Source organism: Etheostoma cragini, chromosome 10 (assembly GCF_013103735.1).
Source record: "Etheostoma cragini isolate CJK2018 chromosome 10, CSU_Ecrag_1.0, whole genome shotgun sequence".
Classification (NCBI taxonomy): Eukaryota; Metazoa; Chordata; class Actinopteri; order Perciformes; family Percidae; genus Etheostoma; species Etheostoma cragini.
The window spans coordinates 1694658-1719591 of NC_048416.1; the positions used below are offsets into that span (position 1 = coordinate 1694658).

Consider the following 24934-nt stretch of genomic DNA (forward strand, 5'->3'; position numbering starts at 1 on the left):
GTGCCCAGGAGGTGAAGTGGCATCTCTCCAGCTACCAATCCACACTCCGTACGGGGACTTGAACCTGCAACCCTCCGGTTCCCAACCCAACTCCCCACGTTTGAGGTACTAGTACTCAACGTGAGTCTTACTTCACTTGTCATGCTACGTTCTGCTTCTACTACACTACTCTGACAGCTTTTATCAAGTACTCCTTGATAAACACAAAACACATGTTTATAAAATATAATGTCTAACTATCATTTCTAAAATGTGAAGATTTTTCTGCATTGTACTTTTACTTTTACATACTTTTTCCTAAGTAGCATCGGAGTGGGCATCACAGCAGAGTCATTTTCACAGTGTGGTATTAGTACTTTTACTCTAAGTAAATGATCTGAATACTTCCTCCACAATCAGTGCCAGCTCCATCTCATCTCTACTGTTACCACGGCTGCAGTGTTTGAACCTGCTGTTGTTATAGCGACAGTAGCCTACTACAGAGTGACATCTGATCTGCTGCTCTGTGTGTTGCTGGATATGTGATGATATGATGACATATGGGTATGAACAGCTGACACGAACCCCACACATGTGCACAGACTATATTTTACCAGCAGCGATGAGGAAAGCCCCGCCCAGCTTGTAGAGTTTGTGGCTGAAGAAGGGGACACCGCAGACCAGGAGGAATCCTCCACTTAGAGCTGCGACCAGGCCCAGGATTATCAACACGGTCCAGAAGCCCCGAAACACTGCAGGAAATACACCCAGGCCGCCATCAAAACTACTTATACATGTATACACCAGGGCGAGCGAGTGTTTGCATTCAGGGTGTGGCTGTCATTGAGAACATTGAGTTATGTTGTCAGTATTTATTTGTTTTATGCAAATGTGGGCAACTTGAGGAAAGTGACCTTCTGAAATTAAAAGAAATAGTTTGACGTTGTGATATGGTTAAGAGTTAGATGGAAAGATTGATTTCATACCTCTATAGAACAAGACTAGAGTCATTAGTGTTAAAGAGCAATTGAGGCTCTTGGAGTAAAGAGCAGCTATCAAAAGGATCTCAAGCTTGCTAATTAACTCATTATGTCTTATTTGTTTAATAAATACAACAATAAAGGTGTAAAAGCAACAATTTGTGTCTTCCAGGGAGTTATATGACGGATTATTTCTTGGCTGGGTGCAGTGACGTGCTAATGAAATATACAAGATGTTAATGACTGAGCTTTAGAGGTGCAGAGAGACAGCTTTTGTAACCTGTGGACTGAGCAAGGCTAGTTGTTTCCCCCTCGCTTGCAGTCTTTATGCTAAGCTAAGCTAAGCTAAACTAAGCTAAGCTAAGCTAAGCTAAGCTAACCACCTCCTGGCTGTCTTCATATTTAACGGGCGAACAACAGAGTCAGTCTTTTCAATAAGAAAACTGAACAGGTGTTTTTTTCTTACAATTTTCCAACTATTCTCATAAGAAATACACTTTACAGGTGCTTTTATTAATTATTTAACTACTTTTAGGCCAATACATAAATAAAAAGATTCAATATTTCTACACCAGTTTTATTTTTGAAAGTGTGGGGACTTAAATTTGGGGAAGTGTGGGGCGGGGCACATTGAAAAACTCTAGTTCTGAATGTGTAATGAAGAAGAAATATGAACATCATTATTCTACTAATTTCCATTCATTTCTATGCTTCTTCAGTTACCATAACCTTTCCTTCTGGTTCTTTACGTTGGTGATTTGGGAATTTTTTTCATTTTACTATTATTCCTTAATATAAATGTGCAAATGTACATTGGGAATTTGTGTTCATGTGTCACTGTGTGATGACCTAATTGTAAAATAATACATGCACGTGTGCCTGTGTGTGTGTGTGTGTATACAGATCAGAACAACTTTAATCTTTACGTGTCCGTGGACATACTAAAATATGAGCTCATTTGGTATTTTAGGATTTTGGTAGAGGGATTGCTGTCAAATTAGTTAGTCCGAAACGAGTGTTTTATGGATTGAGATGAGGTGAATGTTCTCGTAGCTCCTCATCCAACCTTCCACTGAGCTCTCATGTGTCCTCCATGGAAGCTTCTACATCTCCACTTTTCTTTAGTTGCACAGTTTTCCTGTCTGAGTATGTGAGTGAGTGCGTTACCTGCTGTAGCATCATAACTTGGATGTGGCACCGGTCCAAGTGCAACAGGCAGAGGGAAGAGGTAACCATGGATACAGACCTTGGATTCTGGCTGGTTTGCTAGATAAAAACAAAAAAGTAAAAAGTAACATATGTTAAGGCTTAAAAAAAAAAAACTCCAGAGTGTGAATTAAAAACTATATAATATACAATGATGTGGTTCTAAAAAATGCACAACCCCCAACTCTGAAATAAATGCACATGCCAACACATTCTTCTCACTCTCCCTCTGTTTTTCTGTCAAACATCTGAATTGTGGACATTTTTCTTTCCTGCACTTGTTAGCATGTGAAGGAAACCACACTGTTAAGCAAGAGACATGCAACCACACTGCCCGACCCCCAACAAAAAAGGTGTTTTTTCCGCCGCTGCCGTAGGAAGCGTACGTACTGAAGAGCGTGGCCAGGACTGCGTGTGCTGTGGGCTCCACCTGAAACACACATCGCCAGAAGAAGCCCTCGTGGTGTAAAGTGAGGGACGGAGGAGAAGCAGTGACAGCTTCCACTGACTGGATCTAAATGATGAAAAAGAGACACGCTGACATCAGCAACAGGGAGATGGACACTGAAATGTCTGGGGATGTGTGAAGCATGATGTCTGTCGGCGTTGTCAACACGTTTCTGTTAGCCGCTCTGTGGGATTCTGCACTTCAGCGGTGCCGCGGCATCAAACGTGGTTCTGATTATGGTCTGCTCGTGTGAGGTTTTCAAGTGGAACTTATGGAACACGCATGACTGGTACTCTCCATTTGCTTGTCAGGAACATGATTGATGGTGCCGAATAACACACAGCAACTTTAATCATCCTCTTTTATTGAAAATGAAAGACTTTGTTGTGCCGTGCCGTTTTGGGAGGAGTCCACCAGAGGGATTAGCTTTCATAAATATTTCCCTTTCTTTGCATTTTGTGAACTTTCTTACAAATGTAGCATGGAAGAATAAACTGGGAAATGAAAGGTGCACTCCACTGAGTCTACACACAAAGATCTGTCGACTTGTGGAGTGCTACGCTGTCCGTGAGAACACTTGTATGACGGCTCTGGAGGAGCTTTGTCGAAAGAAAATAACCCAGATGATGTCATCAGACTGAAGTTTGTCCCAGCAGCCTCAGCTCTCAGTGTTAAAGGGGCCCTGCCACATGTATTTCATTACTTTGTGGTAATATCTGAAGTTCTACCATGGACTTTGTAACATTGTATGTGTAAAAAATGCCTTGGTTACCTTGGTAACCTTGTTTCAAGCCATTCTAGCGTGGTATGGAAAGCCCGCGGGAATATGCTTAATATGTGCCGGTTCTCGTTAATATTCTAAGAGTTAAGCTGCTTGACTCTGATTGGCTAACAGCTAGCCAGTGAGAGCCTGGCTATCAACATCCCTTACCTAGCTCATGAATATTAATGAGCTCGGGCAACATGACGTCAGACTGACCGGCTGTTGTGATTGGTCTGATTTCTCCTCTTGTTTCTTCTCGGGGACTAGAGTTGACTGAGGAGGTAACAGTTCATCTTCACATTCACCACATACCATAACACACACACACACACACACACACACACACACACACATATGGACCTGACAGATTTAAAAAAAATGCAAGTAACAACGTTTTTTGTGTGGCAGGGCACCTTTAAGTGCTAATTAGGTAATACTACCATTTTAACCCACTAAACCCACTAAAAGATCAGCTTAACATGAGTGTATTAGCATTTTCTACCATGTGTAATGGTACCGTAGTTGAATTGAATCTAATTTTCACTGTGAGCATGTTATTATTGTCTTAGCATTTCTGTCAAAGCACCGCTGTAGTCTTGTAAACAAAAAGCCCGCATTACTAAATTACGTGTAAGGACTCTACACTTCCCGTAATGCTTCCAAAATCAATAGATTCTGGTTTTGGAGCTTGTCAAATCAAGCAAAAACTTAGAATGTTGAATTGAACTCTGGTGTTCATTCTCTTCTAAATCTGTTTCTCTTTTGTGTCCCCACCCTTTACTAAAGTACAAGACTAAACTATTTTGGTACCTCTTTAAATATCCTACAGTGGCGTAGCGTGCACACCGCCGTCTACACAGCGTCTGATCAGATTCCACATTGGCCTCTCCTCTCACGTGATGTGATGTCATGACTATTATTCTATACTAACAGTTTAGTTCTGGGTCCCCGACCAGTTCTGACAGCCAGCAGTAAAGTTTGCATTCACTGTATGAATCTGTGCTGGTGAATATGTGCACACATTAGGCTGCACAATGATTCGCAATATTACTGCAATATCCAAATTATATTCAGCACTACAGCTACAACTACTAGCACACATGTACCTGTCCTACCTCAGTCCCATTGGCATCTACAGTCAGTGTTGGCCATGTATACGGTCCACAGTTGTCACTGGCCACCAGCCAGTAGTCTGTACTGAAGGCAAGGAAGAAACACAGAGTCCCTAGTACCCCAAATATCCCCCCAGCCAAAGAAGCAGCTCCCACCCTCATGACTCCAGCCTAAAACCTCCTTCACAGTGTTCTTTCTCCTCAGCGTTCAGTCTTCAGGTCGGTTCTTCCTAATCGGTCTGGTGTCAACTCTGCAAACCCTCCGCCCAGCCCTGGTCCCAATGAAAACAGTTGAGCTCTCCCAGCCACTCCCAGGCATGCTGGGAACTGTGGTGAAAAGAAGCTCCAGCAACTGAGGAGGTCAGGCGCGGGGACAGGAGTTATTTTAGGAAGCAGTTTGCCTGTCCTCAACAAATTACCGGTGGTTGTGCTCTGCATTTGTAGAGGAACCGAGGAGAGGCAGGATTGGTTGAAGTGTGTGCTTGTAATGTGGACGGTATCACCCTTTAGGACTCCAAGCTGTGTCTAAGGTAGGTGTTCCAAATGAATTAGACTAGAGATGCAAATGGCCCTCAAAGCTCCAGCAAGAGTTAACTTTTATTGTAGCTGGCAAACACTCAAAAATGATAAAAAGAGAAGATGAGTTATTGATTCCTTTAAAAAGTTTTATTCGGAAGACACCCATAAAATTGCAAAAAAAACGTCCATCAACCCTGAAACCCACAACTCCATGGCTACATAAATAAATATGAGGTACTTATCAATTTCTGGAGACATTTTGAAATGACTGAATTCACTGGTTTCCATTTCTTGTCCTCGCTGTCTGTCTTTCTCCCAGTCCGCCTTCACTGCTGCTTCTCGCTCTCCAAAACAAAGCTGAGTTGTTTCTTCGGGGTTCTTCCAGCAGGGGCTTGTTGTCGGAGAGAGACCTGCTCCTTTCTGGCAGCTGAAGACTCGGGATCCAGCAGCCCTCTGGTCGGAGATGTAGCTGCTGGGACAGGTGAGTCCTGGGGGGCGGGCCTCGGGCTCATGGAGCATACTGCCAAGAGAAGAGAGGATGCTGTGAGCTCAATGCCGCAAAGTCCGAAGAGTTACACCACGGTTGTCAGGGTCAAAGGTCAGGAGGTGGAGAGAAACTAGAAACAATCTCACCCTGTGTTTTTTTACTGGGTGCTCGAGAGTAAGCAGAGGAGTGGAAAGACACGTGTTAGAGTTGATATTAGAGTTGTTCTGATACCGACACCAGTCTCAGAAGTACCGCCAATACTGCCTAAAATGATCATATCGGTATTTACATACAATATGTATATACATACATTTGCAGCTCTATGCACCAATCCGAACAAAATCTACTTTAAAGTAGTTTATTTATGTTCTGTTTCCGTTACGACAGATATAGATCGTACTAGAAATGGATATGTCATTCATTCTATGTGTGTTTTTGGAACTTCTCTGTATGTTGTATTTGTTCACTTTTTACAAAGGGTTCAACAATCATATCACATATATACAGGGTTGGTAGTATACAACTGTTAAAATGAATATACATGTTTTTTTTACTCTGCGCTAAAAAAAAAAACTATCCAATCCGTCCGCAGGATTGGCCGATACGCAAGTTCAGGTATCAGAATCGGTATCTGGACGGAGCAAATACTATGGGAACATCTCTGGTAGTCATAATAAGACTTTTTGGCATCCATACACTAGGGATTGTCCCGTCCAACATAGTTTCATAGGGTCTTGGTACCCAGACACAAAAAGAAACATGACATGCATATACATTATATCTTGGAGACTTACAGGAAATACTGCCTGTTTTGTCCACTGTGTGTCTTTCACTGTACCTGTGTGAGACCGGCTGAGTCCTGATCTCACTCTGCGTGAGTCCCTGAACTCTCCATCCTCCCCCTGTCACACGGGAAGCGTACAGTCAAACAAACAGTGATAGTAGCAATGATGTACACTGCTGGTCAAATGTTACTCATTTCCATTCCACTCCATTTTATAAAGAATACCAGCTGATTTGAGTGGGGGGGGGAGGCTGATCTTTAATGCAATATCTACATTGCCCATTACCAGCAGCCATTCATCCAATGTTCCAAAGGCACATTCCATTTACTAATCTGATATCATTTTTAAAAAACTAACTGAAAAAACATTGGAGAACCCTGCATGTATGTAATAATGTAATCTGAAACAACAACAATGCAACTGATCTCAGCTGGTAATCTGTCTATAATGGAGTGCAAAGGAAATTTCCAAGTGACCCCATACTTTTTACTGGTAGTGTACTGTATGTCCCGCCTTATTTCCAAATAGTAACTTGTTTCACATTTTGTCACAAATAATCGTCAACCTCTTTCCCTTTTCATTAAGTGTGTTCATGAAAAGTAGGAGCAAACAGTAATTGGTTGGTTTTGAAAGATAACTTCAGACATTTGCTTTCATTCTTTTTTTTTATGCAGCGTTGATCCAGAATGAAAATCGGAGGAATATAGCAGACTGTGTTAACATTCGGAGTTTTAATTTTATTTTTTCATTTTGTTGAATATCTGAGGAATTCTGTGTGGTCCTGCTTGTGAGACCTTTTTGAGAATCATGTATTTGTCAACGTATTTCATTTTTAATCTTAAAACGATACCAGCATGTAGTCCTTTTGGAAATATTATTTCACTTTTTTTGTTTCACTTTTTACTTGCTTCAATGGCAATGCGGACATGAGACTAAAAGACGTGTGTATGGTACCTGTGTATTACACGTGGATCTTTCTCCCAGACTCTGGTGTCTGTAAAGAGGCTTCCTTGTCCCGTCCATGGTGGCCTCCTGGTGCAGGGTGTGTCTGCTGTAGGCTGGGGTCTGCTGGAGTGACAACACAAACAGGAGATCAATACTACACCTATAGTGGTGTAGAGGTACACAAACCCAGGCTAGGAACGGACCTTGTTGTTGAAGTTCTGAAGGTTTCTGGAGAGAATACGCCTGATGCTGTCCATCTCCTCGGGTAAGAGGGGACGGCTCTGGGAGCGAAGGTCCACTCTAAAAGTCAGGTCTCTTGACCTTTTTCAGATATGCACATGTAACAGGGTCATATTTGCATTTGCTCATTTATAATTAAACAAAAATCCGTTCTGGTTACTTCTTAACAAATGTATCTGGTGTAATGTCTGCAGGCTATGTGTTAGAGGTCAGACCCCCTACTTTATTTCTTCTTCGGTGGTCCTGTAACTATGGATCCCTTGTGTCCTATTTCCCCTTTCCCCTTCTTTGTAATACCGTTCTGATGTATGACGAAGTCTGTTTATTCATGTTTGTCACCAGAGAGAATAAAAGAGATCGTGGTGTCATGGTGTGGGAAATAAAATAATCACAACGCAAAAGTCCACTTCTGTTTTAAGGGCCAAACTTCCCTAGTTTTAAGGACCCTGTGGGGCTACTTCTATGAAGTCCTGGAGGTCCCTGAGCCCGACTATTGGAGACGCTGAAATGACGTAAAGAATGATAATCTCCATTTATTCTCACAGTGGTGGCGCCTCCTCGTCCCCCCTCTGGTCCCTTCTCTCCAGCTCCTGGTAAACTCTGAGGATGCTGGAGGGAGTCTGGTGATCCTCACGGATCAGGAAACGACGAAGGTACTTCTTGTTAAACTGCTCGAACCTCACACACACACACACACACACACACACACACACACACACACACACACACACACACACACACACACACACACACACACATAAAATACATTTCAGTGACCAGCTGACTGGAACATCATCTGGACTTTTTGCATATTTGCTGCCACCTACTGGTCCTTTCAGGTCTTATTTTTACGGGCATGCATAAGCATCTAATAGGAAACACAATCACAAAGTAAATGTAAAACAAAAGAAACTAACTTGTCCTTCCAGTAGTGCTGCCCCCAGTAGCCAACCACATCCTCTATCCCTGCCAGCAGATGATCAATGAGCTAAGAGGAGACATGATGTGAGAATATCATTCACAGATTTCGTTTGCCTCTATGACGTGCGTGTCCATCCCTGCATTAATAAAAGTAGCATCAGAAAACTTTCTATGCTGAACTATCACTTGTTATTACTTAATTTGACTGATGAAAGGGGGAAAGCAGAAGAGTCCTGTGTTCACACACAGACGCCATGACACCAGTGCAACATGAAAGACGCATTTCTATAATAAAAAAACTCATCGCTGTGGCATCTTCACTTACTAAGAGGATATCATTTTCTCCTTAGATACTGTACGCTGATTCAAAACAGAACGAAAAGTGTTTGAAGATACATAATGTTTTGAGTTATCACACATATAGGAACACTTAGATAATTTGGGATGATGCATTCATTGTGTTTCAGCATAATTCCAAAAGCAAGGACATTTAAAATACAGTGAAGGTCTTGAGCTAAGAAGTGTTCATTTTGAAATAAAATCATAACCAATAATTTCATTTTGTTTTGTTAAATGCATTACCTTGTTTTACTGAAAAAAATATACACACACTTATATACAGTATGAAATATTTTGAACAAATAATGAAATTATTACTATAAAAACTTAATGAATGATGTATGGAAGAGACGGGACTCATGGTGGTGTCTACATTCCTCACTCCATTGGATCAGTTGATAATTACACTTGGAATACACAACTTTATTAATGCATGTACAGTAAACACTGGCTTTGTTACAGACCATGACAGACCCCCCCCCCCCCCCCCCCCCCCCCCCCCCCCCCCCCCCCCCCCCCCCCCCCCCCCCCCCCCCCCCCCCCCCCCCCCCCCCCCCCCCCCCTCTCACCCTGCTGTGGATCTCCTCGCTGACCGTAGGCAGAGCTCTCTTCTTCCTCTTCACGTCCAGCAGCTCCACCAGAGGCTTAATAGTCATTCCCTGGAAACCAAAAAAACCCGAACTCAACCGATATCCAAACAAGTACTCCAAAAAGAGAAGAAAACAGAAAAGAAAAGAAAAGAAAAGAAAGAAGCAACACAGAAAAAAGTGCCGTTTTTCTTCCACCTGTACAAAGACAGTGAAGAGGATGACGACGATGGTCGTTGTGATGAAGAGTCTCTTCTTGGGGAAGTCATCGATGAGGAAGACGAGGGAGAAGCAGATGGCCCCCCTCAGGCCCCCGTAGGCGATGATGAACTGGTCTCGGAAGGTGACGGTGTTCCTCCGGAGCGTGTTGACCACGGCCGTGAGCAGGAGAACGCCTTCAGAGGAAGGAGCACGTCAACCCTCGGCTTGTTTCGTTGAGGCTTATTATTGACATTTCTAACTTTTGATTATAATTTTGACATTTTTTTTAACACTTTTGACACTTTTTACTTATTATTCTCACTTATTAACTTTAGTTTTACAGTTATTTGGGGAATTGATGGCCAATAAACCTCATTCACAGGAAATAATATCTAATGTTTGAGTTAGAAAAGCAGAAAGTAGGAATTATGTAGACTAAAATGAAAGGAATGGATGTTGATGGATAATTACAGACTGGAATTTGACAAATTTTACTCATAAAAGTATATATATATACATATTCATATTCTCTCTTACCTTATTCTCTCTATTTACCTGCACTACATTCTACTCTTGTAGTTTCTGTTTTTCATTTACTCCACACACTCTCTGTATATCTTTATTATCTGTATTTATATTTTTCCATTTTCTTAAATATGGTCACAGTTCAATATCGTTTATATTTTTGGCTACTTACTTTTGCTGCATTATTTAATTACATATTCAATTTAATTTTAACGTCACTAACTCACACTGCGACATTTCTTTCCTACTATGGCAACCGCACTTTACAATACCTTTTATTTAATGCCACTTTACATTCAGTCAAAACCTTCTGCTCATTGTCTGTTGTTCGTCTGTTGTTTGTGTGTTTACTAGTTCGTTTTTTTTATTTTTACTGTAGGAAACCGCTGCTGCTGCAAGAAGGGAATTTCCCCACTGTGGGATGAATAAAGTATTATATCATCTAACCTAATACATGAAACAGAGTATTTATTAGGAGTATAAACCCCTTATGATCATTTCATTTTCAAGGGGTCTTTAAGACCAATACAAAACACAAAATACATTATTCCACTCCAACAACAACTTACTCCCCCTTATGAAATACTACACATTAAATTTGCATCCATCCCAATTGCGCTGTTGTGCACAAAAGGTGCCAACTTATTAAGAATGAGAAAAGAAAAAAAGAACATGTCAAATTTGAAGCAAGAGCATGTTGATTGACAGAAAGACAGATGCCAACCACATGAAGCTACATGAAACCATGTGAAGTAATGGAGCAAGGAGGTCCAATCAGACGGGGCTTTGAACATGAAGGCATGTCTCTATCTGTAAAGTGTCCTGAGATGACTTTGGTTATGCTTTGACACTATAACTGAAATTTCATTTAAGTGATGTAAAAAGTAAAAGTGCAGGAGAGATTTTTTACCTGTGGCCCTCCAGATGAGGCAGAGCAGCAGCGTGGAGCAGACAAAGGGCCAGCTCCACATGTGGACATCCTGGATCGTGGACACGCCCAGGAAGATGAAGATGAGGGTTTCGCTCACACTGCTCCACATCTTCAGGAAGTACTGGATGCTGGTCTTGCTGCGCTCTGTCACATTAGCCTCCACATACTGCTTCATGGTCACGGCGCAGGTCATTATGCTGCACAGGGGGGGCGAAATATAGTCCGATTTGAAGATGTTTTAATTCAACTGACAGGTAACCATAGTCCTCAGATTGGAGAGATAGCCTAGCTAGCTGTCTGGATTTACCCTGCAGAGATCTGAGGACCAGGTAACCATAGTCCTCAGATTGGACACATAGTCTAGCTAGCTGTCTGGATTTACCCTGCAGAGATCTGAGGACCAGGTAACCATAGTCCTCAGAAATCCTCATGAACACACAAAGAAAAGGGAGGTAACAAACATCCAAAAAAACGGACATCCAAACAGAGTGGCATCCATCAGAGTGAATTTCCTGCAGAACAAGAGCAATCATATTACATGTAGACTATTCAAAGTTTGTCTGAGTAAGCCAATAAAAGACAAAAATAAATCACACATTCATTCATAAAAAAGGAGGTCTTTGAGTTTGATTTGGTGCTTGGCAGAACTCACGCCATGATGCCAGAGAGGTGGAGCATCTCCGAGGTCAGGTAGGACAGGTAGGAGTAGAGGAAGACAAAGAGCGGGGCGATGACCTGGGCTCTGTAGGTGAACCGGGACGTGAGGGCCGCCACCAGGCCAAAGAAGAAGCCTACGAACAAGCCGCCAAGGCCCACCACCAAAACCCTGCACCCCCCCAACAACACATCCAGCCCTGACACTGACGGCAGACGAAGAAAGGACTCAAACAGCTTGTAGAGCACCTGAGAGGACGAGAGATGCATTGAATAAAATACATTTATTACATTTATATGTAGATCTTTATCATTGACAAAGTGCAGCTGGGTAATGTATCAGCTTGGTAGAGATGGAAAGAAACATGGTTTTAGGTGTGGGGGAAACCAGAACACCCAGAGATACAAACTCAGACATGGGGCGAACATGCAAACCACACAGAAAGGACCGGAATCACCGGGGTTTGGACCCAGTCCCTTCTTGACGTGAGGCCACAGTGCTAACCATAGGGGCACCGTGCTGCTGGTGGCCCAACCCGTGTGTGGTTGTGTGTGGCCCATAACAGAAGAAGATATTTCGTTGTCATTTGCTCCACCTCTCCCCCTCACCACGGTCACGGCGTCGTTGAGGAGCGACTCTCCAAACACCAGGATGTGAAGCTGGTCGTTGACATGCATTTCCTGGAAGACGGAGAGCACGGACACGGGGTCGACGGCGGCGATCAGAGAGCCAAACAGCAGGCAGTGGAGCAGAGAGATGTCTCCCAGAGAGCTCGGGGCCAGCAGACACACACCGTACAGGGACAGGCCGATGCCCAGCACGTTCCAGAGGGTTCCCAGCACCGCATACCTGCACACGCATACACAATTAACAGGAAACAGAAATAAAAACTTGACAAACAATGTACATGGTGATGAGTATGGGGATCCCTCTCTGTAGAGTGTTCTCTATGAGCCACCTCTTTAAAACGTGCTAAATGCTAACATTAGCATGCTAACACGCTCACATTGACAGCTCACATGCTGATATTTAGCAAGCATGTTTTTAGCCATGTTCTTAGTCAAAAAGTACAGTTGAGGCAGGATGGGTGGGCAAAGTTGTCGTGGTTTGGTACTTTGTTATATATTTTGTCCTCATGATTATGTTTTTTGGTCTTGTATATGTTTTAGTTCTTGGTCACTCCCTTGTCTTATCTAGTTCTAGTTTCTGTCTTGTGGTCTCTTGTGAGTGTCTGTATATTCTGTATTCCTGTTTTATTTTGATAGTCTGGTTTTCTTTGCTGTCTTGTCTTTAGTTTTACTTCCTGTGTTTTCCTGCTCTTGTGATTCCCCGATGTCTTCCACCTGTGTCCCAGCCCTTGTCACCTGCCTCTTGTTCCCTCGTTACCATTTGTATTTAGTCTTTGTGTTTCTCTTCTAGAGTTCCTGTGATTCCTGTTTGCCTCTTACCTCATTTTGGATTTCTTTGCCTGGTGTTTTACGGGAGAGCTTTTGTTCAGTGGAGTTTTTTTACTATTAAGTATTCTAATTCTATTTTGCCTGCGGTCTCTGCACTTGGGTCCTACATTCCATGAAGGTCCCATGACAAAAGCAGAGAAATAGGGAGGTAACCTTGCCCCTTATGACCTCATAAGGAGCTAAATTCCAGATCAGCCCACCCAAGCATTCATCTGAGCTGCCAGCATGGCTAAAAAAGTAAAAATGTTGATAGCATTGTAAGCAACTTTTAACAGATGAATCATATTTTATTTGCTTGTTTCTTTGATGTTTTTCATTTTACACCAACGTTATTTCCCTATAAGGGCATATTTAAAAAAAGAGACTTTCACAATGTGATGATATACGAAAATGTGTATTCTACAGCTTTTTAACATAGATCCAAATGAAAACGTTGCACCAACCAGAGGATGGTGCCGAGGTTTTCAAAGAAGAGCTTCCCTGGCAGGAAGTATCCTGCGTCCAACACTATGGGCGGGAGCAGGAAGAGGAAGAAGGCATCGGCGCTGAGAGTCGGGGGGGCGGAGTGGCGAACGCCGTAGATCACCCCTCCAACCAGGAGGCCCACCATGATGAGGAGACAGCTCTCTGGGACCACTGCTGGGACTCGACCTGACCAGTGGAAACCTGGAGGATGGAGACAGGAAGATGCAAGGGCTACATGCTAATGCTAATTTTTCCACCATTAGCTGAATTTCTGTCATTCTCACTGAATACATATATACTTACATAACCTGGACTGGGGTCATAACATCTACGTCTTACACCTTTTTTTATATTATACAATACATAATGTTCTTATTCTTAATCAGTCAGTTAGTTTATAGGTTATTATATTTATATATTATAGTCATAGTTAATATTTAATCATGATCTACTGCACTGTTCACTTTTGCACTTTTGCATCATCATTACCATAATATCTCACTTTATCATGGACATTGCATTGTTTTTTAATTTTTATTCTTGTGTATGTGTGATATATGTGTGTGCATGTATATGTGTGTATGTGTGTTGGTTGCGTTATGGTTGTCTTGCTAATGGATGCCTAACATTTCCTTTGGGATGAATAAAGTATCTATCTATCCATCTGTCTATCAATCTATCCGGCTTCCTATCTATCTATCCATCTATCCATCTATCCATCCATCCATCTATCTATCTATCTATCTATCTATCTATCTATCTATCTATCTATCTATCTATCTATCTATCTATCTATCTATCTATCTATCTATCAATCTATCCAGCTTTCTATCTATCTATCTATCTATCTATCTATCTATCTATCCATCCATCTATCTATCTATCTATCTATCTATCTATCTATCTATCTATCTATCTATCTATCTATCTATCTATCTATCTATCATCTATCTATCTATTTTTTTGAATGCACAAAAGTGGAAGTACAGTATATATCAACAACAGATTAGAGTTTTGTTTGTATTTATATATTTTTTTTGCACCTTCTTTACATTGTACAAATTATTCTAATACATTTATAGAAGATTTATATGAACCACTTGGATAATGTTACTCATACAGTAGAAATAATAATAAATACCATGCCATAAAATGCCCCGAAGCAATTTCAGTTATCTTCAGATTTGAACCTTCTCACAACATCTAACCCCTTCCACTGGGATGTTATGTAACGTTGAGCAGGAGACCAAGTGAAGCTCACCCAGCTTGGCCAGCGAGGCCAGCATGATCCACAGCACGATCTCAAAGGGAGCCTGCACATGGTGATAGTCCACGCTGAAAACCCGCAGAGCCATGGGCAGGTCCACCGACAGGCTGCCCTCGCTGCTGTTAAAGCCCAGTGAAGGAGGCAGGTTGTGGGGCTGTGGAAGCTCAGCTGGGGGGGTCAGGGCCAAACATGCAGGCCACAACAGGCAAGCAGAGAGCAACAGAGAGCAAGTCCACAAGGCAGCCATCCTGCAGCCATGCTGGGACAACAGGAGAGAGAATAGGACGGGGGTTATCCAGATAAAGGGAGGGCGAGCAACACATACACACACACACACACACACACACACACACACATACACACACACACACGCACACGTGTACACACACAAAACAACAACTCCACAACTCATGCAACAACTATTGTGAACAGGAATCCCTGAGCTAGCAATGATACCCAACCAGCAGTACGAAGCTCAACACACACATACCCACACACACACACACACACACACACACACACACACACACACACAATTACTCGCTAAGGCGGGGACACCATTTTCTGACTGGATTAGTAGGACAATACTACCATCAACACATTACAAATAACACTCAAAGTAGAATGCATTTATATAGTGCCTTTTACAGATAAGTGCTTTACATAAACATACAATATGATACATTTTAAAACACAGTCCACAATTAAAATAAAGTAATAATTAAAAACAATTAAATGCAGACAGGTCAACCATTCAAATTCTTAAGCACGGTTCTAAGCCGGGCAAAAGGAACAGTTGATAAATTGAACATATTAGACCTTGTAGGGTGGGCAAATCAAAATCAATATCTCAGATACTAGCATCCTACCTGAACCATGGAAAATTAGACCTTCAGTTGGGACGATGCACTCATGTCTGAAACTTACTTTAGTGAGTGAGAGCCTTTCATAATTTCCTTATTTCTTTAGCATGACAGGCTCTCATTAGGTCTGCTGATGGCAGTTATAAATTCATCTATTGATTATTTTCTTTTGCATGAAGCTGACGTTCTAGTCCCAAATGATTAAGCTCCTCACAAGTTCCAAAAAGTCCACATCATGTATCGTCATCGGCGGAATTCTCTGCGGGCCGGACCAATTGGAACGTCTTGGATTTAGACGAAGGTGGGACAACTTCCATTCCATTGATTATACATGGACTCCCCACATACTCTAGATCTACACAACTTCTGACCTGTGCAGAGGTCTCATCAGCGGGCCTTAAGTAGGGATGATGTCCTGTGTAAATACATTAGATATTCCTTAGCTGTCTGTACCTGCACACACAGTCCTGAGAAAAGGTCTAAACAATGAAAACACCAGTGGGGGGGGTTTGTCTAGGCCGTATGTAGGTACAATGTCATCTAAGTGATTTAGGGTAAGTTCTTTAAACTAAAAAACAAAAGTTATTTTTTATAACAATGTTTAAAGTTGTCCCCCTACTTCAGCTGTTAGTGACAACTCCATTGAGTGCATTTCTGTCTTTTTAATGTTCAAAAACAGCTTTTCAGCAGGAAAAGTACAATATAAGGGTATTAACCTGGATTTGTACAAATGCCAGGGATAAAATCTTATTTTACTCCCCCTTTGTTTGTAATTTACTTTAAGATACATAGTTGAAGAGAACACAGGAATTCAAATATCAATTCCCTACTATCTAGATAGAGGCTGTGTGTAAATAAACCTGATTAGACAAAACCTGTCATCTCAAATCAAATCCAGTTGAGGTGGTTTGGGCATCTGGTAAGGATGCCTCCTGGGCGCCTCCCAAGGGAGGTGTTCCAGGCACGTCCAGCTGGGAGGAGGCCTCAGGGAAGACCCAGGACTAGGTGGCGAGATCGTATATCCAACCTGGCCTGGGAACGCCTCGGGATCCCCCAGTCGGAGCTGGTTGATGTGGCTCGGGAAAGGGAAGTTCGGGGTCCCCTGCTGGAGCTGCTGCCCCCGCGCCCCGATAAGCGGATGAAGATGGATGGATGGATGGATGTCAACTCAAATCTGTTAATTAGAGAAAGTCGATGGATCATCATTACCTCCCATGTAGGGATGTAGGAAGCTCAGGTGCGAGGATTTGTGCTTCAAGGGTTACAAATCAACCCTAAGCAGGTAAATGCACCATAAATCTTCAGGCTACTGCTGTGTCAGCTCATGATGGAGCTCAGTGTATGTGTGTGTGTGTGTGTGTGTGTGTGTGTGTGTGTGTGTGTGGGGGGGGCTTTGGGACAGCTGATAAGCAGGTTGTGATTCACAGCTCCTCATTAAAGCACAAAATCATCATCCTTGGATATTTTAGAAGGAATTCATAGGGTGAGACATGTCCATTTTCATTTGTTTAAATTTTATAAAATGTACCAGTTACAGTATTTATAGTGTGCTGCAGTGATACACACATGTATTACAGTGATGTGGACTATTGGACCCTGGTACAGGTCTCTAGTCTTTCACAGGTTTCATACAGACACACCAATGGATGTGAGGTATTGTCAAAACTTCACACAAAAAACGTTGGATAGTAACTGCTGGCTATCATATTGCCTCACATTAAAGTTAATTCTGACACAGAATTAACTTTGTGGTATTATTCATGTACTTGAGAGTGAAGTACACATGGATCACTGTCGTCCTACTTTTGGAAATCAGAGCAGTAAAACTGAATTCTTTCATTGAGTTGGTTGACATCAAGTTGAATTGAATATAAAATGTGACTGCACTGCTAGGCTTGTATGAATTCTAATGTCTGTTGTTGAATTAACCTTGCCAGAGGAGTCGTCTCTGATCTCTTTGTTTAATTCAACAGGCTGAACACGTCTACGTCGAGGATTATCTGTGATGGGCCGCAGCAAGGCCTTCGTTCATTATGTTGGGTGTAACCACACAGAAGCCTGAGTAATTAAGTACTCGTGCTCTCTGCACACCACAACGTGCCACATCGTGTGAGTTTGAAAGTTCAGATTGTAGTTATGATAAGTTTTAAAAATTCTACAGACTAACCTTAGTTTAATATAACAGGAAACCCACAAAAGACCCCCAAAAAGGACACTCTGACTGTCAGATGCTGGCATGTTGTTGTGTTACATTGTCCCAGTCTCTCTGTTTAAGGGTCATCAATTGAAATTGTCCACTTCCACTATCCACTTCATGTCCTTTAGTTAATACTTTTTAGGTAAGTACATGACAATCTGTCAAACACATTAAAGTCAATCCAATTTAACCATTTAATACAGTGAATGTACAGATTGGAATCTTATTTTACTTCATTTAGACTAAATGGATTCATTTGCAGTTGACATCTCTATTTACAAGGCAACTTAAATGTGCATTATACATTTATAATCTTGAATTATACTTTGCTTCAAAATTATAAATACCATACACACATACCCACTTATATATCAATAAAAACTTTTAATGTTTCTCAGGTAAACACAAGAGGGTGTAGTTCCTAAAGCTAACAGCAGATGGCGCATGAGAGCAGGCTTGATTTCATCAAGCAAGAAAACACAGACATGCTGTAAATACAGGTAGAAAAACATAAAATGTGATGAATTGCACTTGTTTTTAAGTCTGAGTTGCATTGGGGATGTGTAAACTTGGAGGTTGCAGTGCAGAAGACACATAAAAAGCCTTTAGTTACTATCACGTAGGTGAACGTAATACTTTTGCAGAGAGTGTGCATGATTGCATTCATTGCAGATGAGGACTGTCAGCCTCTGAAATCCTCAGCACAGGAGAGCTGAAGTTGGACGAGCAGGGAACCAAGTTCTGGGTGCTCAGGTAGCTAATCCTTCCGCTGTCCCCTCTTGATCCCTGATCCAGACCGGCCTCCAGAGAGTCCGGGCCCAGCCCGTGTGGCAGAGGCACCAGGCCGTGCAGGAGGCTGTTCCCCAGGTGGGAGTTACATCGAGCCAAGTTGTCAGTCAGATGTTGCATGTACACCTCCTCCAGCTGTTTCTCCAGCAGCCCATTCAGCAAAGAGTTAGACATAGGCTCCAAGCCTGATCCGGGTAGATCCAAGCTGTTGTTCACGCTGGCCCCCATAACCAGATAACCCTGGTCTGGTATCGATAGGACAGGCTCGCCTTGCGGGCCCTGTTGGGTTGCCCATTCTGGGTGACGGAAGGCTTCTGTGGCAAGAGGCTGAGTGTGAAAGCCCTGCAGGGGGACGGTGGCTCTCGGTGGGTTGTGTGAGATGAGGCCTGAGTCGGCCACCTGCAGATCTGGGTACTGGTCCAGGAGGCTACAGTTGTCTAGGAAAACTGTAGGGTCAGCTGGACACCCAGGGATCAAGAGGCATAAAGGACCTCGAGGGACCACTTTCAGTCCTTGGAATTGGGTGTTGTCTAGTTCTTCCTGGTTTGGACCTGATTACAAAAATTAATGGGTGAATTGTATGTTTTCAACTTAATTTGGTTTGTCATTTTTTGGCAGAAAAAACACTAGTGAGATTATATTTTAGAAAGGAAGAAAATCTTGGTTTAAGAGAAGCAAGTGAACTAGACCGTGGGAAGTTAACGCTAAGAAACCAGTACACATGGTTAAACATGTCAGTAAATGGTTTATATAATAATAAGGCTGTTTACCTGCTTCAGCTGAATCTGTCTGTGGGTCTGTGGAGATGGACTCGGAGACAACACCGGTGAACTGATCCGGACCAGGAGTGTGTGTCTGCGATCTCTTAATCTTGGAAGCAGTGGCAAACTTTCTCTCCTCCCTGTAACGCAGCACTCTGAGAAAACCTTCAGCCAACATGGCACAGAACGACCGTTCTCCTCTTCTTCTCTTTAGGTCTCTCTTTGTACCCGTCTTTGCTTCCTATGGTTGCCAGTCTTAAGTGCAAATGGCACCGTGTTGTTGCATATGTAACTGTAAAGTTCTACTGGCTTGTTTCACTTCTGCAACTGAGAACTGGCCCCTCCGCCCTTAGCCACATACTTCCTTTCTTAAATGTAACTGAAAATCAGAGTTTAGAGAAAAGAGAACAGTACATATATGCACAGGCTGAGAAAACCTTGTAAACTGAGGAGCAGAAGTAACACACAGCATCTAAAAAAAACTCCATTATGAGTAAAAGTCCTGCATTAAAGATCCTACATAAGTAAAAGTAAAAAGTATCATCAAAGTTCTTTGAGGTGTCAAAAGTAATGTCCCTTTGATTGATATATTATTATTATATTGACTGTTGTCAACACTGACAACACACTGTATATATTGACTGTTATATACACCAGTTTGTACGTAGCATTTTGTAGTTGTAAGCTGGTGAAGTTGGAGCTATTTTATACACAGTAAGATGATTAAAGGGGCACTCTGAGTTCCCGCGCTATTTCATTTTTGTCTCAAATCATGCATCTCTCGTTGATCCGCTAGCTGCCCGCTCCCCTGAATACAGTGTGAAACGGCCCGGTCTCGGGAGACAAAACGAGGGTTGTAAACGTCAAAGAGACACTAGAGGCAAAGGATAGGCACCAAAACACTCCAGCCAATCACCGACAAGATGGTTGGGGGAGGGGGTTGGGGGTTCCTGACAGTTAGTCAGTTAGTCATGGCAGTTATGGAAACATGGGGGGAAGGGCGAGCTTGATCTGTTTTGAATTTACTTGGAAAGTCAACAGAAGTGACCCTGCAGGACCTCAGACTCCCCCTTTGAGTAGCTCCCATTTAACCAGCTTCCAACTACAAAATGCTACGTGCTAACTGGTGAACAGTAAGGTCATTTAGTTGTTCCCAACCCAGGGTTCAGGGCCTCTCTGAAGGATCAAAAGAGAAATCTGAATGGTTGGAAGGTGACCAGACGTCAGAAAAACTTTGGGAGCAGATGTCCCGAATCCCGAATCCTGTCCTAATTGTCCCCAAATTTAGAGCAACGTCTCAAAACTCCCGAGTGGTTCTGGTCTGTTTGTGGTGATTGAGTCGCCCTGCAGCCAGCTCCCGTCGGCTGCTCATTGGCTGCATTGATAACACGCATTGCTGTTTTGCATTCATTCATTGTTGAAATGGAGGTTCAGGCTGGTGTCCCGGGACCCGATGAACATCTAGCTAAAAAGCAACAACAAAAAGCATCTCTGCCAACACATTCTCGTAAAATACGGACGCTTGGTCAGGTGCTTTTGTCGTTGTCGTTGATGCTAAAAGTCTCCAATAGCGTCACATGACACGCGCTTGGTCGGGACTAAATAATAACAACAGGGCGGTTGAGGACACATGGGGGACTCGATCCCCGCCCTCCTGGGTGAAGGTCAGACAACAGGCTGCATGCTAGCAGCAAACTACATGTAACTAAGAGCACAACTGTACAGACCAACACTATGGTCTCATCCTTCAGTGAAAATCAGTGAAAAAAGAGTGAAAATCAACACTTTTGTTGACACTGTTTATCAATGCTGTTAAATTTTTCTTATGTTTTCGTCCCTTTTTTCAACACTTGACGCTTTTTTCCAATGTTTGTCACTTTTCTTTATCTTTTAACACTACGTAACACTAACTTATTAACTTAGGTTTTACAGTTATTTGGGGAACTTATGGTCAATAAACCTGATTTAAAGGAAATTACACCAGAAAAGCCAAAATTAGGAATTATGTAGAGTAAAAAAAAAGGGAAAGCATGTCAACTTTTACTCAATACTACTTCAGAAACACTTTAATTTGTTTTCAAATGCTATAAAATTGAATAAGAAGTAGAGATTGGTAGTTGGCAAAGAGCGTTGTATGGAATCAATCATGTTATTTTAGGGAAGTAAAAAGAACAATAATATAGGAAAACAGATGAATTGGACCCGAGGACGTTGATGTTAAAGCACAGTCATTTTGTTTGTTCTATTTGTTTCATAATATTCATGATTTTAAGGATTTTTTATTTGTATTTTCGGGTTTACATGACAGATAGATAAATTCCTGAATGTATATAATAAATCATTTTCGTGCAGTGTTTTGAAATTCAAAATCAGAAATCAGTCCCGCTGAAACACGACAAGAACATGGCACGACACACACACGGCTGTTTCTAGAGGCTCTCGCTTAACATGACTTAACATTAGGAACCCATAGGGTGTACATCACACATTATATCACCATGAAACATATCTGTTGTTTGGACAATGTTTTAATATTTACTGATAGGGCTGGGCGATATGGAGAAAATCAAATATCACGATATTCTTGACCAATACCTCGATGTCTATGTTGCGTCGATAGTGTTGGTGCTTTAACAAAATGTCACTTACACAATGATATTGTTGATTAATATTCCCCAGAAATGATTTAATGACTTAGTGGGTAAAGGTGAATATTAGAAGAGCTACAGTCTGTTAAGTTCAGGGGATGACATCACTTTACTGTAATGCAGCATGTAAAACCAGGAAAAGACACTTACCATATTATGTTACCATATCTAAAACCAAAGATGATATCTGGTCTCATATCGCGATATTGACACAATATCGATATATTGCCCAGCCCTGTTTATCGATAACAAAGTCTGCCAAAATGCAATTCGAATTTCGAGGATGATACATAAGCCTTTTTAACACAGTCAGAACCCATTTTTTATAAGTTTAAAAATAGCAACTAAAATATGATTGGACAATGTCATTACATTTCCTAAAAACAAACTAGTCAGTTTAATAAAAAGAAGAAACATAAAGCAGAAATTCCAAAATAAAAGCTCATCTTAAAGATTCCAAATGTATTGATAATTTACTTTGTATCACTAATATTGGATTGTTGAGGATTGAATAGATCTAAAACACACAGAGAAGCACTTTGAGTGGGTGGGTAAGAGTCAGTAGACTATCTAATAATAGTACTTATACTTATAAATTACAATGTTTTCACTCGGTTATTATTACACACATTACACAGAGGCCTGAATTACAGTGAATTCTCTATGCATGCACTAATGGAGACATGTCAGAGTGGGGTGCCTGCGCATGGAACGGCGCCCCGAGCTCTTGGGGGTTTGGTGCCCAAAAGCCATACTTTGGTCCCTACAGAGGCTTGAACCAGCAACCCTCCGGATCCCGGACCCAACTCCCTACGGACTACTGCCACCCCTATCTGCAGAATGTTGCAGACTAGTAACTCAGTTACCTCTGATGACTTCTTCAAAACAAATCCTACTTTCTTTTCTACAATGCTTCTACATTTAAGCCAATGAGATCGCCTGTTCCTCTAAATCAAGCTACTCAAAAAACGTGGACTAGGTTCTCCAGTCAGTGCCCTTGATCAAGGCAGTGGCTCGGATCTGGACTTGGTCCCCGGACGCTGTGATTGGCTACCCACTGCTGCCTTGAGGGGTACATGTATGAATGTGTATGTGACAATAAAAAGTACATTTACTTTACCTTTATGACGAGTCATGTTCTGTAAACTTCTATTTATTGGACCTAAAAAAAACACTTTGCCATAAGAAGGCTGAATTTATGTCCCGTTTGTTTGACTTTTTGAAACATATTTCATGACAACCACCAAGGAGTACTGAGAGTCAGGATTGCAGTTTTATTTGCAGTTTTATTTTTTTGGGATGTAAGACGGGGATTACCAACATTACGTTGTGAAACAGGATGCTTAAAGCGAAACGAAACAGCGATCCAACACCCCTATAAATCAAAATAGCAAATAAAAAAAACACTCATTTTTTTACATCGCTCTATGTTTGCACACTTGTAATTCTGGCATGAGTTATCATTTTCAACATTTATCATCTCGTAGAAAAAACTTTGTCAAAACTATTACAATATATAAGAACATGGAGAACAGAATGTAATGGATTACTTTTAGAGAAGGTGCTGCAGGTTTGGCCATGAAGTGATTCTATCCAGGATTCAAATGACTTTCATGAATGATGTTGTTTGGGCCAAAATATGAATCTAGAAACAATGAATGTGTTACAATTTTCCAAAGAGCTTACAATTTGTCGTGTCTGATGATGTTTTCTCTTATTACAAAAAGGAAGCTACATTTTCATGCTAATGGTTGATTGACATGTCGTTAAGCCAATAGGCTTAGCAGGCTGAGGTTAATGAGAGGCGACAGAGCGGGTTGTAGATACCCATAATGCTCTGCTTTGGCACCTCCTTTCACTACAGCTGACAAGGCACAGCTGAACATAGAATAATAAAAAAAACATACTCAAAACCATCCACATATTTAATAGCCAAGTGAAACGTTGCTTTTTTTTTAAATATCCTGGCTTAGTTCCAGGTCCGACCGGGTCCAGATCTGGATTTAGGTCTCAGGTAGAAACGGTGTTAAGATGCTACTGCGGCTCTTTCTTCGCTAGAGCCTCGGCCTCCTGGAGAGATACGGGGGTAGGGGGGGTGGAGAGAGTGTGTGTTAAATTAAAATGGAGGATATTGGTTTATATATTCCCTGCCACAGCAGTTTCTATGGTAACTGGCACACCTCCCTGCAGTTCCTGTTCTAGCACAGAGGAGGTGCCAGTGGGCAGGAGTGAGAGGGAGCAGGAGAGGCCTGCTGATGTGTGAGGATAACATGAACAGATGTATTATTATGTAATTGCTATGTATTCTGTAAGGAAATCACACTGTGAGGAGAAATATATTCTTAGGCTGTTACAGGAAATAGGGCCGTAGGGATGCAGTTCAAAGAAAGGACACCTATCAGTGGGTCTTTGTTGTATGTGTGGTTACCTTCGAGCCCGGGGGAGCAGTCAAACCCAGAAATGCATACACGGCGTTGTCCTCTCTGGCATCGAAGAAGGCCTCGTAGTTCTGAGAGAGACAGAGGAAGACACAAAGAACTTCAGATGCAGACTGATGGGAGGATCACCTCCGACCTGAGGAATGAGGATGTCAAACAGGCTTTGGATCGGCGCCTGAGGGCCACTGAGAAGGAGGAAGAGAACTTTAGATGCACATGGCTGCTCCAATTATGGAAAAAAATCATAGACACGATTATTTTGGTCAATATTGAAATCACGATTATTTAAAAGGGGCGCTATGGAGTTTTGGCCATTTCTTCACTGTTTCTTGCTTTTTGGTCGCAGGTTTCTCTATAGAGCCACCCCTCCTACAGGTTTCTCTATAGAGCCCCCCCCTACAGGTTTCTCTATAGAGCCCCCCACTA

The 24934-nt window shown here is 42.0% G+C and overlaps 4 protein-coding genes and 1 long non-coding RNA gene across 7 annotated transcripts in view; 1 reads left to right on the top strand and 4 right to left on the bottom strand.

The window, feature by feature from the left end:
* The window catches only part of LOC117951785 (transmembrane protein 182-like), a 5458-nt gene extending 620 nt beyond the window's left edge, over positions 1–4838 (bottom strand). Inside the window, exons 1-4 of the mRNA XM_034883689.1 lie at positions 4492–4838; positions 2556–2679; positions 2127–2225; positions 594–731 (exon numbers count right to left, since the gene is read on the bottom strand). Of these exons, the coding sequence (XP_034739580.1) occupies positions 594–731; positions 2127–2225; positions 2556–2679; positions 4492–4650 (520 nt within the window). The 5' untranslated portion in view covers positions 4651–4838. The remainder of the gene's footprint in view (positions 1–593; positions 732–2126; positions 2226–2555; positions 2680–4491) is intronic.
* The window catches only part of LOC117951790, a 265968-nt gene that overhangs the window by 142054 nt on the left and 98980 nt on the right, over positions 1–24934 (top strand). The window lies entirely within an intron of this gene.
* LOC117951777 (sodium/hydrogen exchanger 2-like) lies at positions 5178–15097 on the bottom strand. Of its 2 annotated transcripts, none has more exons than XM_034883680.1 (13): positions 14807–15097; positions 13524–13746; positions 12232–12472; positions 11621–11871; positions 10948–11165; positions 9510–9706; positions 9294–9383; positions 8382–8452; positions 8008–8142; positions 7428–7524; positions 7234–7344; positions 6333–6396; positions 5178–5527 (listed from the first exon to the last, which is right to left on the bottom strand). In XM_034883680.1, the coding sequence occupies exons 1-13, from the start codon at positions 15057–15059 to the stop codon at positions 5334–5336; spliced, it is 2145 nt and encodes a 714-aa protein (XP_034739571.1). In that variant the 5' UTR covers positions 15060–15097; the 3' UTR covers positions 5178–5333. The 2 variants fall into 2 exon arrangements, with proteins under 2 accessions (XP_034739571.1, XP_034739570.1); XM_034883679.1 differs by having other exon boundaries at positions 7234–7347.
* si:dkey-237j10.2 lies at positions 18311–19729 on the bottom strand. The gene is made up of 2 exons (XM_034883687.1): positions 19432–19729; positions 18311–19212 (listed from the first exon to the last, which is right to left on the bottom strand). The coding sequence occupies exons 1-2, from the start codon at positions 19598–19600 to the stop codon at positions 18536–18538; spliced, it is 846 nt and encodes a 281-aa protein (XP_034739578.1). The 5' UTR covers positions 19601–19729; the 3' UTR covers positions 18311–18535.
* The window catches only part of sh3bgrl (SH3 domain binding glutamate-rich protein like), a 17351-nt gene continuing 15753 nt past the window's right edge, over positions 23337–24934 (bottom strand). For both annotated transcript variants that reach the window (XM_034883692.1, XM_034883691.1), the window contains 2 exons: positions 24499–24579; positions 23337–24140 (listed from right to left, as the gene is read on the bottom strand). In XM_034883692.1, coding sequence (XP_034739583.1) covers positions 24105–24140; positions 24499–24579 — 117 coding nt within the window. In that variant the 3' untranslated portion in view covers positions 23337–24104. The remainder of the gene's footprint in view (positions 24141–24498; positions 24580–24934) is intronic.